Source organism: Xiphophorus couchianus, chromosome 6 (assembly GCF_001444195.1).
Source record: "Xiphophorus couchianus chromosome 6, X_couchianus-1.0, whole genome shotgun sequence".
NCBI classification, from domain to species: Eukaryota; Metazoa; Chordata; class Actinopteri; order Cyprinodontiformes; family Poeciliidae; genus Xiphophorus; species Xiphophorus couchianus.
The window spans coordinates 2325654-2342754 of NC_040233.1; the positions used below are offsets into that span (position 1 = coordinate 2325654).

Below are 17101 nucleotides of genomic sequence, written 5' to 3' on the forward strand. Positions count from 1 at the left end.
AATCCTTTGGCAAGTCTTTAAGTTGTTCTCCATCTTGCTAATGCCTGGCTCACACTGGAGGATTTTAATACAGTCGACCAATTTTCAAAACCTGAGACCTCACAAACGACAATGAAAATTTTTAGGTATAACAGTTTTGGTCATGCAGTGTGTTGTGCTCAGTCACACAACAGGAACAACACATCACACGCGAATCAATTTCACTCACCAACATTCAGATGTCATGTGAAATGTTGCGAAACCAAGCAGGAGTTCAGAGTAAACAAACATGGCTGACTGGACAGAAGCAGTGGCAAAAGTTTGTGGAATAAATTTGATAGAGAAAAAAACAATACAAAGCTGCCTCCAGTATCCACAGCACTTTCTGGTGCTTCATGGCAAGTTGTTTTGTTTTCTGTGTATCTTAGATCCCCCTCCATGCTTACATCACCTCTCTTTCTGATTGGCTACACATCACATTCAACAGTCTGCGTTCTCATTTGTTGTCAGGGAACACCACACATGCTACGATATTGGACCAAGACAATCCAACATGTCCTTCTGAGATTACCAGATCACTCTTAGCACATCAGAAATATCTCTTAAGGTTATCCTAAGAGCCACCCTGATGATCGGGGGGGTCTTAAGATTGATGGAAGGAGAAAACTGGGACAAAAATTAACATAAAAACCTTGAACTAGGCATAAATGTTGAGTTAGTTTGTTTAATTTGCTATTTGAGCTGTTTGGACTGTAGGACAATTCTTATATTTTTATATATACAATTAACTTTGGCCCCAACTTTGTCATGAAAATCTAATTATATTCGTTTGTAGATTTCAGAGTCACAGGACATAACGGTTGGCACACAGACCTTTGTCTCTGCAGTATAATGGTAGAGAAATGATAAGATAAACAATAAGTTGCTATGCAATCCTTCTGGAACATTTTATCATTTTATTGTTGTAAGTTTCTACCATCCAGAGTTATCCTGCAAATAAAGTTAACTTTTTCTTTTTTGGCTGATATCTCCATGTCAGGTTTCAAGCAGTCGCATTATTCAGTGCAGCTGTAAGAGAAGTAATGGAGCGGTCCAAGCAGTGAAGTCTGTTTAGGGTGATTTGATTTATCATTTTGACTGATGTAAGCTGCAAGATCATGCTGCCAAAAAGAGGGTCGAAGATGTTTTGCATTTTCATTCATATTCTTATATAAATCCACCAGGGAATGTAATAAAAACACAGTAGAATTTTAACACCAAGTTACTGATTATTTACCAAAGAAATCCTATGTGTTCTGTGAGGCTTTAAAGTTGCTGTACTCAAAACACCTCTCTTAAAAAGTAGCTAGAAGCCTGCCCCATCGCCCACCCCTACCTGCAACAAGATAGTAACTCAGAATAACCTTCCTTCACGTCAGCAATACCTTCTGCTCCCTGCTGCTTCGAAATGTTTTTAAAAACACACAGGTCTTTAAAATCACTGAAAATGAGTGTAGTATGCTTCTGTACTTCTGCATGTTTTGGTTTGCAATGTATTTACCAAGACCAAGTATGCTTGCTTTTATGCACATCTCCTTGTATTCTATATATACATATACAGTTTTGCAAAGTATATGTATGTACTGATTTGAAAGATACAGTATTTTTACAATGCATGTGTTTTATTTCAGCTTGATTGATATGAGAACACAGCAAATAAAATGTATTTCCCTCCTCTTTCTTTCTTCTTTACTGGCCTTTCTTTCCCCTTTTTTATTCCTTAAAACCACATATCCTCTCCTTCTTGCTCTCTTTTCTCCACATTTATCATTGCATCCGTCTTTCTCTACTTTGCCTTCTATCTTTCTCCTGTTAACATCCCCCCTTGCCCCCACCCAGACTGCGCAGCGTGAAGATGGAGCAGAGAAAACTCAATGATCAGGCCAACACCTTGGTGGACCTTGCAAAGGTAAGGCTTCTTCGCTTTTACAAAACAAAACTTTCTATACTAAGCTGCTGAAATCTTAACGCAAAGCTGATTTGAATAAAACTATATACCAAAAAAGTCTTATTTACAGCCTTTCTGAACCATAATTTAAAAAAAAATCAAAATTTCATATTCAGAAAGATGCAAAGTTACAGAAAAGTGTTTTTGAACTCTTTATTAAAGCATTTTTGCAGTGGAAGGTGAAGTTAAGACGAGATAAACAAGAGATAAAGACTGTAAGACATCAGAAACTGTAGAGAGTGTAAAAAGGTGCATGGATGTCAAAGAGAATTGTAAAGAACATCCATCCATCCATCCATCTTCTTCCGCTTATCCGAGGTCGGGTCGCGGGGGTAGCAGCTTCAGAAGGGAGACCCAGACTTCCCTCTCCCCAGCCACTTCTTCCAGCTCCTCCGGGGGAATCCCGAGGCGTTCCCAGGCCAGCCGAGAGACATAGTCCCTCCAGCGTGTCCTGGGTCTTCCCCGGGGCCTCCCGGCACGTGGGACGTGCCCGGAACACCTCACCAGGGAGGCGTCCAGGAGGCATCCTGACCAGATGCCCAAGCCACCTCAACTGGCTCCTCTCGATGTGAAGGAGCAGCGGCTCTACTCTGAGTCCCTCCCGGATGACTGAGCTTCTCACCCTATCTCTAAGGGAGAGCCCAGCCACCCTACGGAGAAAACCCATTTCGGCCGCTTGTATCCGCGATCTCGTTCTTTCGGTCATGACCCAAAGCTCATGACCATAGATGAGGGTGGGAACGTAGATCGACCGGTAAATCGAGAGCTTCGCTTTTTGGCTCAGCTCTCTCTTCACCACGACGGACCGGTACAGCGCCCGCTTGACAGCAGACGCTGCGCCAATCCGCCTGTCGATCTCCCGCTCCCTTCTTCCCCCATTCGTGAACAAGATCCCGAGATACTTAAACTCCTCCACTTGGGGCAGGACACCCCCCCTGACCCGGAGAAGGCACTCTACCCTTTTCCGGCTCAAAGAAACATAAATGAAGAAATGTACACATGTGAGAAGTAGGATCAAGTTAGCCTGGTAAAAACTAACACCTTGCTTTGTACAGAAAATGTGAACTCTTGGCTGCTCATAAACAATTGCTTGCTGGAAGCATGGACTCTGTTGAAGTTTTAAACAATTTTATCTGATTTCACTCAGTTGCTAACATTTGGCCATGACATATGTAATGCACAGACTTGACCGTGAAGGAAGCTGCGCTATGAAGCTTACCAGAAGTTGTTGCACTGTAAACAACCATCCTCTACTGCCAGCAATAAAATTACTTTAACATTCCTCTTGGCCTGACTTGCTCTCACTAATTGCTCAATATTTTGGAAACATGGCCGATGCAAACTGCCATTGGTAAGCTACAACCCTATAAAGGCAGACTATAATAGATAAACAGCACAAAAACTCAATGTCATTGTTCACAACTCCTTCTTTTCACTGATCGACCCGGATGAAAAAAGTCCAACAGTTGACATGCAGTCACATGGTTTCAGGACGTTCATATTCACACACACCTTTCATACAACGGTGCAGATCGCCAGGGAGACGCCCCTCCCGCTTCAGCATACTTCATGCCCCAAACCTCCTGGGTTCCCCCCTCTTCATTCTCCCTCCATTTTATAATGAAACGGTCATGGAGCTAGCACCACGGTCTTCCCTAGGCAGCCTACTCTGTGAACAACAATGTTACAATTTCCATGCAGGAATAATTAATCATTTGCCAGTCTTATTTTTATCAGTTATTTAGTGAAGAATAGTACAATTCCTCACTGTATCAGATAAGCGTTCCTCAAAAGTATCCATGTCTGAAGAGAAACATCAACACTGATGTCTGAGCATATTAACTAACAAACTTCTAGCCAATCACATAGTCCCTCACACAGAGCTCTGCTGACATTGTTGGACCAGGTTCTGGTGTCGAGTTCGGCCTCTGTGCAAACAAAATGAGGCGATTTTCATCACGTGTCTGCAGTAATGAGAGCCGATTTCGGCACTTCAGATGAAGTATGTCGGGCATTTAGCGTTTTGTAGGCACTCAGCCAAAGTCCTGGCTTGAATATGACTGAGAATCTGTGGAGGAAGTTAAAAATTAGGGTGATGGCAAGGAAATATTCCAACCTCAAACACTTGCTTGTCTCCTTTCCTATGAGAAACCAACTTCTTGGTTAAATGAAAAAGAATTTTTTACATCTAAATCTGCCAGGTATAGTAATAATTTGGGGCTTAACTGTATTCTGTTCTGCACTTAGGAGAGCTGGCAGGCTAATAGCTGTAACCATGATACATTTAATTTCTTGCAGTACAGAAATATTGAACTGCCAGAGCAAAGAAATAAATTCAAGAGTTGTATCTTGTTATAACGAGACAAAAGTCATTTTAACCAGATATTAAAACCGTTATAATTACTTTAAGGCATTATAATGAGTTTTAAATCTTATCAAAATTAAAATATGTTCTTGTTTAAGCGAGAGGTCGTAACTGTAGAACGTAATGTTTGAATGTCATCTAGAGGAAACGGAGGGAGAAGGTAGTCAGCAGGACCTCATATATTACTTTTTAAGAATTTGCAGTCTGTCAGAGGAACATATCTTTATATCTCATTATACAAGAAAACGTTCTTATTTTAGTGAGTTTAGGGTCTCTTTAAAATGAGAGTTTTTCATATAAACAGGATTAATATTCTGAATTTGTTTCTTATCTGACAGGTAAATGTTTCCATAGAGAGGGTAACAGAAGACAATTCAAAAGAGACAATAAAACAAAACAGGTTTTTTTATTGAGTTCACCTAATAACATCATCCAAATCAGTAATCATATGTCATAATATGATACATTATTATCTCTCTGTAACATTTTTATAAATTAAAATATCACAGCAACAGTCACTGTATCTGAAGCTATATATTTTGCTCCTGGCTTAATATTTAGTGTAGCGCTCTCACCTGGAATTTCAAACTAACTAGAAAGTTAGTTTTTCTATTTTTCTACCTTTTCTAGTTTTCCATGTAAAAGAATAAATCCAAATTTTTACATCTATGTAAATCAAGTTTTATTCATTTCTAATATCTGTAACTAGCTAAGCCAAGTTTACACCAGCTATATCATTATTTAAGATTGATCCACTGGAAATGCTCTGGAGGCATATTGACTCTGACTTTAAATGTCATTTGAAAGTTAATTAAAATTAAATTTCCAACCACGGCATTTTATGTCTAGAAGATCCCTACATTTTAAGTCTTAATTTAAAGAACAATTTGCAGATGATTTTGCTAAAGTAGCTCACCCTGATCTATAACATGTAAAACTAAAATGTTGTATGTGTTATTTTGCTAAATATTTAGTTTCAAGCAAAATATTTGGTTTTATGCTAAATTTTAGTTAGCATATTTAGTGTGAGGCTAATTTATATAATTTGTAAAATAATGAATGATTTGAACAACATGGTAGAAAATATGATTCTCTTTTTTCTCTTATGAGAAGCCAATAAACATAAATTATTGCTGTTAATTTTTGAATGTGCGGTAATTCTTTGCAAACTTTCACCACAAGAGAAACAAGCAAGCAGCAGCTCAGCAGCTTTGGGTTTGTTTATTTGAAGTATTTGAAAGTTGAAATATTTGACTAGTAGATTAAAGGGATACTTTGTTGTTTTATTATCTTTTGAGAGATGCATGTCTGATTTCCTGTCAGAAACAAATTTTCTGATTGAAACTCTAAATCTGCCAGAGGTAGGAATCATTTTAGCCTTGACCGTATTTACCCCTTAAAGTTTAAAAGTGTAATTAAGCTCAAAAACACACAAACATTAACCTAGATTTTTATGATGCACATAACATTACAACTGTAACAGAAAATTCTTTTGACATTTCAGCTGCTGCAGATGCACATTCTGTAACATTGGCCCCGCTGCTGGCTCTGCAGAACAATAAGTGCCTTTATAATGGAAACCCTTTTAATTACATAAATGGATCTTCTCAATCAAATGCATAAGGTATTAAAAGCCTTCCCTGGCTATAAATGTACTGGAGAGGCTGGTTGTTAAATGTATGAGATGATATAATCTATGCTGACATGCTGAAACTGCGTGGCTCCAGTTCTTCTCCAGCTTCCTGATATTTTTCTTTTTACTGACTAATGAACTTAGCTGAGTGTTGGATTTTATGATGAACATGAAGCTTTTTTTCATGCTTCAGTTTTTAATATTAGTTCATGTCCAATGGTTTTCTGGATTTTGAATTGTGAAACAATTCTTTCTCCTTCTTCCTGTTCGCCCTGAAACACATTTCCTCTGTCTCCCTGGTCAGACCCAGAATGTGATGTATGACTTGGTGTCGGAGCTGCAGGAGCGCAGCGAGGAGCTGGACAAGCGGATCGGGACACTGGAGGACAAGCTGGACTCGGTGGCGGGCAGCTTGCAGGCACTGCCCTGCCTCATCTCCCAAGCCATAACCCAGCAGCAGCAGGACTTCCTGGACGGCTTCGTTCACCGCTTCCGGCCTGCCTCGCTAGCGTCGGAGCGCTCTGAACGCTCAGACAGATCTTGGACTTCCACCACCCGTAGGCGGCGCTCTCCCTCCACAGCACCACACACGTCTTCTGACAGTGGATAACCTTGAGGAACCCTGTATTAGTCCGCCGTATCAGACAGCACCTTTTTTCCAAACACCCCCCCTCACCACATCCTGTCTGATCCAAAGCTGTCCCTGCATCCACTGCAAGTCCATGTCTGGACTAATAATTAACCATATCTTGACCCCGTGACCTGATTCTCACCTCTATTCTCTCTCTTCCTCTTCCTCTCTGACTCTCTCTCTTTCCCTCTCTGTCTCTTTCTCTCTCTCTTGCCTAGTCTCTCCCTTTTTTTCCATTCTCCCACATCAACCCAAAAAAAAAGAAAGAATCCAAAACCTCCAAAGTCCAGTTTTTCTGTAACTGAGCCTCTCAGCACACAGAATTCTGGATTAGAGCTACTCAAAAAGAACAAGAAAAGGCAAACAATTAACGGGGAAAACACAAAATGCATCCAAAAATGTCAAAGAGAAAAAAAAAAGATAAAAAAATGACAGAGATAATGTAGAGATATGGTTTATGTTTTAGCCATTGTATGGCTGTTCCTGTTAGCTTTTTTGTAAAAGCCCTTGTATAGTTAAAAAAATGACTGAGTTCAGGGTCGCTGGAGTGAGAGCTGGCTATCACACCGGAGAGTCCTTAACCACACGGAGTGGGGGGATGTTGGTCTGTGGAGCAGAGGTCCTCGGGTCACCTGCTGGCCCTCTGGGGCCACGGAGGACATCTGTCCACCCATCTGTCCGTTTCTCTGTTTGTCCAAGGAGAGGATCCAGATAAACCATTTGATTTCCTTCACAAAAAGACAGGTGTCATGGATTCTTTCTCACAGCTTAGGGTGAAAGCTTTAGGAGAAACCACGAAAGCTCTGACTCCAGGTCAGTGTCTGAAAATGCACTTCAAGAGGAGGAGAAATGGTCGCATGAAAAGAGGATGGACATGGCATTACTCCAAGGTAGGGGAAATGTACTCGTTTGCCAACTTCAAGGTATCAGCTTCCTTGTTCTTACCAAGGAAGAAAAAAAAAGAGAGCAACTATCTTTTTTAGTTACATATTGACATGTGATTTTTCAGTGCCTGAATGTATAAATAGTAGAGGGTTATTTAATTACTAATTTCAAAGCTTTTTTACAATGTTAACAGTCTGAATACAGCATTGCATTCCTTTTTCAGATACATTCCTCTCCAAAAATGTAAAGAAACTGTCTTAATGTAATGCATATCATTGCCTCCATTACACCGCAACTCCAAACATCTTCTTTTTTTTGATTCCTGTTTCTACTAACAGTAACAAATGAAAAGTTCAGAAATGAACGTAGAAAATATTTGTTAGTCTGACTTCTGGCTCAGTGCTGCACACCACAATGAAACATGATGTAGTCTACCTTTCTCACCAGTTAATTAGAGCTTCCTGTGGTCTTGGGAAATCGGCATGGCTTGAATGGCGCTGTTATACAGCAAACACATCAGCGGAGGAACTGAGAAACCTACCTGGCTCCTTTGCATGGTTCTGTTGCAAAATAATGAGAGATCACAATCTTCCTGGCTTGATTATTTTACAATTGTTTTTGATTTCATTATCGTACTTCTGTTTGTTTGTTTGTCGCTTTCTATCCTTTTTTAAATACATTTTTACTTTTTTAACTAGGATATTTAGCATTTTAGATTTGCCGATCTTAGAGAGTTGCGGTAATGTTAATTCTGTAATGCATTCCCTGTTTAAAATATGAGGTGAGGGTTAAAAAGTCACTATTACAAAAAAATATTGAAAGGATCCAAATAAAAGTGTTGAAGAAACTTAGAACAGTGAGCCGATCCGTCTTTAAATGGGAAAGAAACGCTTCCGTTCCACCCGACTTTCTTGCTGACTGTTTGACTGTTATCACTCCTATGTCTGAGCTATAAATATGAAATAAAATTCATATTAGCTAAATTGGTTGGACTATAAAAACTAGGCCACTAAATGCCAGTTTTGCAACATACAAAAACAGTTTACTTTTTTTTCACAGAATTTGAAAAAAAAAAGTGAATTTATGTGTTATTGGTCCCTACTGTGAAACTATTCCTACATGATGGTTCACCTTCCAGATCTAGATAGGAGGAAGGCCCAATAAAATGATAAAACTGAGAGCTCCAGTGAACCTGTGGTGTATATTTTGCATGATTAAACATATAAACTGTGGCCTTTGGAAAACAGGGACATCCCACTGAGCAAAAGCTGTGGCTTCAGTGTCCAGATGAGGCAAAGCTCCACCAAACGTTAAAGGGTTCATCTGGATTTTTTGAAGAGCGGTTTTGCAAATGTATTATTATTAATAAAAGTTCAATTTCCTGCAGTAGAAAGATGTTAATCACTGAGAGGTTACTGTAAAAGTAAAGATATCCTTGGAGTGCAGATCAGCCCCCATCATGTCTTAGTGGACTTTAACAGGTTTTTGCAACTAAAACTCATGTTTGTCTTTTAAAGTATGGAGTTGATCGCCGTGGAGGAGAGGCTATGGCAGGCCATTTTAACATAAAATCTGTTTCATCTATCTATAATTATGTTCCAGGGATCTAAAAAAGAGCTTTGACTAGAGACACATTCATTTTGACTCTTTTGAATGATAATTTAAGATATTTGTATTTATGTTTTGGCTAAAAAGAAGAATTCAAGACGTCTTCAGTAACATTTCGACAAATCATTATACTTTTCAAAAATCTCAAATGACGTTGCCAGATTCGTCATCATCCGTAACACACACAACCATAATTACAATTCAAGAAGATTGTAATTAAAGTTACTAGACAAGATAACTATTTTGCCTAGTAGAAATGTAAATAGAGAAATTTAAATTTATGTCTAGCCATAAACCTACCTCAGATATCTCTTGTGAAGTTGATTTTATATTAAAACAGCCTGCCAAAGTGAACAATTTTCAGTCTTTTCAGTGAAGAAGAGCACCTGTTGGCCATTAAATTAGACTCAATTTACATCCATCAACCATCAACATGGTACTTTCTGCCTCATCAGTGCACATTTACGGCTTATTGATTTCCTCTTATTGTTGGGATCTGCCTCTCCTGATAGTAAGTCACTGACTCTTACTGATAAGAACTTTGCAGAACTTCTCTTCAAAGAAATCTAAGCTGACTCTGACTCTATCCTGAAGTTTTAGTGGAACCTTTGGAAACACTTGTTTTTGTCCAAGACTGGGCAATAATCAATTATTTTCTTTTATTAACAGAACCTCACTTTCCATCCTACCTTTGTGTGCTTCTTTGTGTTAATCTATTGTATATTCTTCCAAAGGAATGTTGCCATGCTAATGTCTTAAATTGTGAAAAACTTCACGCAGTATGAATGTCTTTGAAAGGCACCGTCATTTATATAAAATTAAAATTTCCAACAAACCCAATACCTGTAAAACTTTAAGCGCATAATTTCAATACACAATGTATTTCATTTTCAAACTGAACACCTTATTTTTATTCTGAATTTGGAAAATGTTTTTAGTTCAAAGTTGAAGAAATAATGATAAGACATGCTTGCATTTTCACACTATCCTGGCAGATAAGAACAACAGCATTTTATTTTAAGTGTCAGGGAAATAATGACTTGAACAACAACATGTCTTATTGATATCACTTGGAGGAAAGTTTGCTTATTTAAAAAAAACATAGCTGACTCTGCCTTGATAACAAGATGGCTCCTTTTCAAACAATTATTAAATTGTTTGAAAAGGAGAGAGAAAGTAATACAGTTACTGATAAAGAATCGTAGTTTCAGAAGGTATTGTGATGCCAACTTATTCTCGCCATTCTCCACTAAATTTATTCTTCTCTTAGATGTCTAAAATTCACTTTAGATGTCTATTAAAGTTTCAGTCCAATTATAGCCAAAACATCTGTCAAGAATTTAGGAGCAGTTTAGATTAATTCCATTTCACCATCATATTCCAGATTGCTAAGATAACAGAGCCAGGAGGGAAACTCAGAAATCCTCATAATCATTGGTTGGCTTATGTCAGAAGGTATGTAAATATTCCCTCTGGTTCTCCTTCCATCGGGAATGCTCAGCACACCTTCAGAGCGAGGCTGCTAGGAGGTATCTCTTCCAATCCACTTCAGTCTCTTCAACTTCTTTCAGTGCAGAGGAGCAGCAGCTCCATTTACATCGGTCTCCAAATGATAAAGCTTCTCTCAGTGCCTCTGAGTTTAAGAAGCTTCAGTTTTGTCTCTTTCTATTGGCTTCTTCAGATCAACACCTTCAACTTGCTTCAGAGTCTGAGGCCAAGGAAAAAGCTGGACTTCTCCCTCTGAGTTGGGATGCAAGTCTTTGCTTGTTCAGATAGTCTGGTAGATTGTTTCCAAAGGTGCAAAGTTTGTTACATTTCCAGCTGTTGTGTTTCTCTTTCAGATTTTGTCAATCCAAACAAATCCTTTGAGCAACCTGACTCTGAGAGCAACTTCCTTCTTTGCAGAATGTAAACAAAAATGGAGTGGGATCAGCGTTTAGCGGTTGTAGAATTTCTCTTTTGTCTTTGGCTAAAGACCACAAACCATTTCTCCCTCAAATCTAGACTCGCACTCTTATTTTGGTCGTATTTATCCAGAATGCCCTGCCCTATAGTCTGTTTCCTGCCCTATAGTTTGCTTCACATGTGCATTTGAACAACACCAGAGTTCACTTTAACCGAACTGAGACCCAGGTTTGTAGATGGACCAGAATTCACTTTTTTGGTCCACATCAAAGTTTGATTGCGCATTTATATCTTCCTAAACAAACCCCACTTTCTAGGCAAATGAACTAAAGTTTGATAAAAACTTTTAAAAAAGCTTAAGCTTATAGCTTGTCTATACTGTTCTCCCTTAGAGAAAAGACGAAGAGTTCTATTAATCAGGGTTGTTGAATGTAGAGCTGCTGCTTTTCCACTTCTGATGGTCAGTGTACATGGTCCTAAAATCTGATGAGGATGCCTCCTAGTCGCTTCCCTATGGGCTCTTTGCACATACGGCTTTGACATCACATTCGCATGAGCAAATGCGGTTTTCTTGTTTCCGCTTTGAGTTTCCATGGCAGCTAGAAAAGACAAAGTCGTATTTCAGACGCAAATAAAGCAATACTATGAACATTATTATCTTCCTAATATAATGGGCTTTTAAGTTTTCTTGGATTTCCAAGCAATCCTGAATTAAGAAGACAGTGACTTGTAAATATTCGTCGGTACCAGTTAAAGCTAACACCGCACAGCAAAGTTTGCAGCCTTCACTTCACTCCTGATCCGCTTCTTCAGCCTAAGAAGATAAATAAAGGAGCCGTCCCTGTGTTATTTCCATGGATTTACTTCTGTATTCAGCCTGAAAGAGCAAGTGTATGAGAACGAGTGAGCAGACCAGAGCCAGACAGCCGAGCAACTGATCCGCCTGTACACACTGCTGTAAACACCATCCTATTTGAACTCTTCACAAGAAGCATGCAAAGGTAATAAAACAAAATAACACAGAGACCTTAAGGAACATGGTCATAGTTTTCTAAAAGCAACCTGAACTGTCAGCTGAACTCGAACTCTGATATCAGTGCTGCCCTACTTTTAAGCTATGGGGCTTGTTGTGCTTCCTCATGCTTCGGAAGCAAAATGTCCAAACGGTAATCTCCCCCGTTACTTGGTCTCTGTTTGACACTAATGACAATAGACACACATAATACACTTGAAATAAGTACAAGGTAAAAGCATTGTCCGTTAGAATGGATTAAAATGTTTAGGTACTAAATTGCACATTTTTATAAGAAAAATGTCCTACAATATTGCCTACTAGCATAAGCTAAAGCTAATTTTAGCCACAAAGTTTAAAGAAAGTAAAACTCACCTTTGTATCTGTGAATGTATAACGAGGCGTACATCTTAAAACCTTTCTTCAGCTTACTTGTTAGAGCTTCGGATCGATGTACATCATTAATTGTTACCTTGGGCGAGCCCTGCGGTCTATTGAAAATGCCATTTTCAATAGACCGGAAAAGACCGAGCCGCTTTTCCCCGAAAGCGGAAGCTGACGTGCAAAGGGCCCATTAAGCTTTTCCAGGCAGGTTCCACTGGAAGAAGACCTTAAGGAAGACTTTAAACTTGCTGGTGGGACTAAGTATCCCATCTGGCCAAGGAAAACCTTGGAATCTCAATAAGGTGTCGCTGAGGAGAGGAGATGTCTGGTTATCCCTCCTGCAATCTGATCTCGCAGCATTTTTTATGGATATTTCTGTTTGACCAGTCATCCTTATTGAGTTCAAACATTTAGAAGAACATTACACTCTTTTAGTTCACCTCTCATAATCATGTTTAGCTCAAACAGGAATCTTAAAAGTCCTTTGAACGTCTGACTACTGTACTGACATTCCAACTGATTTACACTTCAAAAGGCATCTCCAAGTAGATTTTTTGTCACTTTTCATTATTGATCATATTCATATATTTACAAGAAAAAGAACATTGTTTTGATTTTATTTATTTTTTTATTTTTCTTCTTGGTGGGGAGTTCTGTCTTTACCACAATAGACAAAAGAAACACTCCTATTACTGCAAGTAAAGCCCTGGGTGTGTGGGGGTGAGGAGGGCATCAGACATATTTTTGCCCATATAAAGCTCAGTGGACTGTAATTTGTAATCTGGCAATCAACAGATGATTTTCTAAAACTCAATCTAAAACAAGTCTCTATTTAACAAAATGCACATTGTTTATGCCATCCTTGAATGTAAAAATGACTTATTGTGGTCACATGCAATGTTACAACAACTCTCTAATTAGGCTGCTAAGCTACTAGTAGAAGCTGGAGATAGATTTACTGTACAGACTTGTCACTTGGTAACTCAGTGGGAAAGCAAATGGGACCAGTTCTTTAAGCATTATTGGCTGCAGATTTCATCATTTCCTATCATAAAATAACAGCTAATGCTAGCATACCAGCATCTTGTTTGAACAAAAATGGATGGTAACATTAAAAAACTACTTTGTTGACCAATAAATCTGCCAGCATTTGTTAAATGATTCCAAGTCAAATCAAGCGAAACAGTGAAAACGGCAAATCTCCTTCAGCCTTGACTGACCAGAGAGCACTTCATTTTAAGTTAAACTTGAGTTTTTTGAGTGGAACTTAATCAAGCAAGACTGTCTGGGTTTTTTCCCTTTTAACTTGAGTTAATGAACAATGACTCTTTACTGTTGCCTCTTCCTGTACATCACTTACCTCTATCCCAATACTGAACATATTGAGCGGAGCACTGATTGAAGGTGAATAATGGAAGGATATCTGTCATGAAGGGGGACTTAAATTTTCACAATCTTATAGAATCAAGACTTGTGTTTTACAGATATATAAGTACTCTAAGATGGATGGATTGTAAATCCTGGAGAGAAGGAAAAGTTGAATAGACCCATTGAACATTTACTGACAGACATTATTTTTGGCTCAAATTAGCAACTTAGAGTGAAGATGGGTGTTCTGCAAATTTGACATCATTGTAGATGTTAAAAGCTGAACAGGAAAAAGAGGAAGAGAGAAGGAAAAGTCTGAGAGAAGGTAGTTGGGTCCAATTAATGCACTGGGAAAGGTAAACCATGTAAATATACTTACTGACAAGTACGGTTCAGCACCAAGGTAAAGCCAGAAGGAATGTTCTGATATGACACAACGGTAACACTATATTTGAAGGGGTGTTCATAAGACTGACATAGCATCTGTCATGAACATGAAGGAGTCCTCATGAATATGACTGTCATGAATTGTCATTTGGTAAAAATTGAAACTTTTAATGCAAAGTTTACACTTTTAATGCAACTTTTAGTTCAGCTTTGCATTAAAAGTGTCATTATTTACCGAATTATACTTTATGACAACAATCATGAAGACTCCTCCATGTTCATGACTGTTGTTATAACATGTTTATGACAGTGGCATGTCAGTCTTATACACACTCTTTAAAATAAAGTATAACAGACAAAACTTGGTACAGAAGTGACCAGTGATGGGTATGGATTTGGACTGCTTTGCAAAAAGATGGTGGGTCTAGAGCTAGTATCAGAACTAAAGTGATGTCATATGGACAGCAGTCAGTCATAACAGTGGGTAAGGATCAGCAGCTTCTGTTTCGTATTGAGTGATTTTGGATAATTTCAGACTAAAATAAGCATAACATCCAATGTCTTATTGTCTCTGTGTTAAGCTAGTTGTGTCATTACAAAGATATTTCCTGCTTATATAGTTTCCAAACCATTTTAATAATCCTCAGTTAGAAAAAAAAAAGAGTGTACTATGCGTACACAAGGATTAACAAATGATAAATACATCACCACAAAGTGGAACTGACAAGTACTTTGCTTAATTCTATCAGAAATTCCACATGGAGGTTTGCTTTTATTTTATTTTCCCTTGAATTCTACATATTTATTTATAGGGTAAATGTTTCACCTTTCACTTTTTTAAACAATTCAAATTGGCCCCTGACCTTTTGTTGAATTGTGTGTTAAATATTAAAATATATATTTATTTTTTTGGTTCATTTTGGCCCAAAAATCAGTAATGCATGTCATGAGATCCTTAACCTATAGCAGTGCAATGTTACACTCTGCTTTTGATGAGAAAATGTTTATTTCAGTCATTAGAGACTTGAGGTCTGACTTTGAGTTGACCCCCAAAATTAACACTTCATTCAGCTTTGGGTGGAAAACCTCAGCATTGACTTGATCCTCAGAAAAAAGACTTCAGACTCAACTTGAATTTCAGAAAAATTACTTGAACATCTCTGTACCTGACACAGAGGATGTCTTGGTGCCGCCTTGGGCAGAATTGAATAATGCTGAGTGATATATGATGCACGCTGGGTTTGAACTAGGCCAGGTGGTTATACCAGCCGCACAACATACATCTTGTCTTTCCACATGGTTTTGCAAAGAGTAATGACTGATTTGGGTCCCGTTTGAAGTGATTTCCAAAACAGAATAATCCTTCTGGATACTAAACATGGTAACTAACTCTACCAGTAAATGTATTTGAATGATTTAAAATGAAGACCAGCAAGATAATATTTGTTTCATTTTAAGTTTCTAAGCTAGGAGGTAATACCCTCTGCTGAAATAGTTCATGTTGTTCTTATACACATAAATGAGTACCTGCGGAAATACCAGTCACAACTTGTCACTTCTCAAGAAGGAAGTCATAACTTTTTTTCAAATGAAAGGAATTTGTGATGTTATTCTTACAACTGTAGATGAGTGAAGGTGAAAACGTGGCAGACTCTTTCATTAGCCTGACCAGTTGCAGAAGGGGCATCAGTACATACCTCAGCTGAATAATAACACATCCCAGCAGCAGTAAAACTGTAACCCAGTCATTGTTCTGTGTACACTGCCACATGATGCATAATGTACATTGTAGCACTGGAATAAATCTACTTTTTTCTGGATGGCAAACGGAATAGCCGTGTTTCCAGTATATTCTTCACTGTTTTTTTTATTTTGCAGGTGAACTTTTGTCTCAGTAAGAAGAAATTCTACCCATTAAAACCATTTTCAGCAATGACTATAACCCTGTTTTCTTTGCTGTTAAACATGAACCTTTTCTTTAAAACAATCATTTCTGCATTATTTCACATTCCCCTTCCCGCGAGGACGGGAAGTTCAGCAGCCTAACACCAACTGTCACACTCGAAAGGATCGTTGGCAAAATGTGTTGACAGTACAGACATCACAGTTTTTTTTTCCTCTTGTGAAACTGTGAAGCAATCCTAAAACATGATTACAGGAAAACGTATTGATAAAGATGTAAACAGTACTCAGAAGGGCGCACAGCTGCCGGGGCGCTGTTCCAGGGTGAACTGTGAACTGCAGACAACATCCACATTCACACACAGTGCCATTAGTGCTCAAATAACAAGCTACTATTCGTGTCCACATGCACAAACAAGGCTCAGCCTGGTTAATTACAGTCAATTCAGCAGGGATTTGGCAGCGGACCGATATCCCGCAAGAGTGGCAGAGTCATTCACCCGGTAGTTGTTGCTACACAACCCCATACAGACACATGCAGCAGGAGAAACACAAGGAACAGCTCCACTGCAGACTTTATGATGTTCTTGCTGCTCCGGGATGGTAAAGATCATCTGAGACTTTGAATGTGATCCAGATTAAAATCTTGCTTCCCAGTGCAAATAAAACTGGGTGGAAAAAACACATCAGTCTGGTTACAGCAGATGCCCGGTGTTGATAACATCCTCAGAAGGTAAACCTTCAGCTGTTTTCTTTTGTAACAACAAAAATGATGTTAATTTGAGGAGCAAAACGAAAGTTTTATATTTTTACTTTTTACCAAGAAATATGATCATAATTTAAAACACATCTGGGTAATGAACTGTAGATTTCCAGTGCAGGATTTCACAAAATACAATTTTTTTTAAATGCACTGAAGAATAAAATCTAATTCTTCTTTGTGTGCATTTGAGTCAATGACATCACCAGAGGAAGAACAGCTGAGCATTAATAAACTACACGAGAGAAAGAATTGATGGAGTTAGTCATAAATTCAGGACCATTCAGGCTGCAGG

The 17101-nt window shown here is 38.5% G+C and overlaps 1 protein-coding gene across 2 annotated transcripts in view; it reads left to right on the forward strand.

Annotated features, from left to right (window-relative positions):
- kcnn1a (potassium intermediate/small conductance calcium-activated channel, subfamily N, member 1a) overlaps nt 1-16080 on the forward strand; it is an 87842-nt gene extending 71762 nt beyond the window's left edge. For both annotated transcript variants that reach the window (XM_028020532.1, XM_028020533.1), the window contains 2 exons: nt 1858-1927; nt 6269-16080. In XM_028020532.1, coding sequence (XP_027876333.1) covers nt 1858-1927; nt 6269-6574 — 376 coding nt within the window. In that variant the 3' untranslated portion in view covers nt 6575-16080. The remainder of the gene's footprint in view (nt 1-1857; nt 1928-6268) is intronic.
- The last annotated feature ends 1021 nt before the right edge of the window (nt 16081-17101 follow it).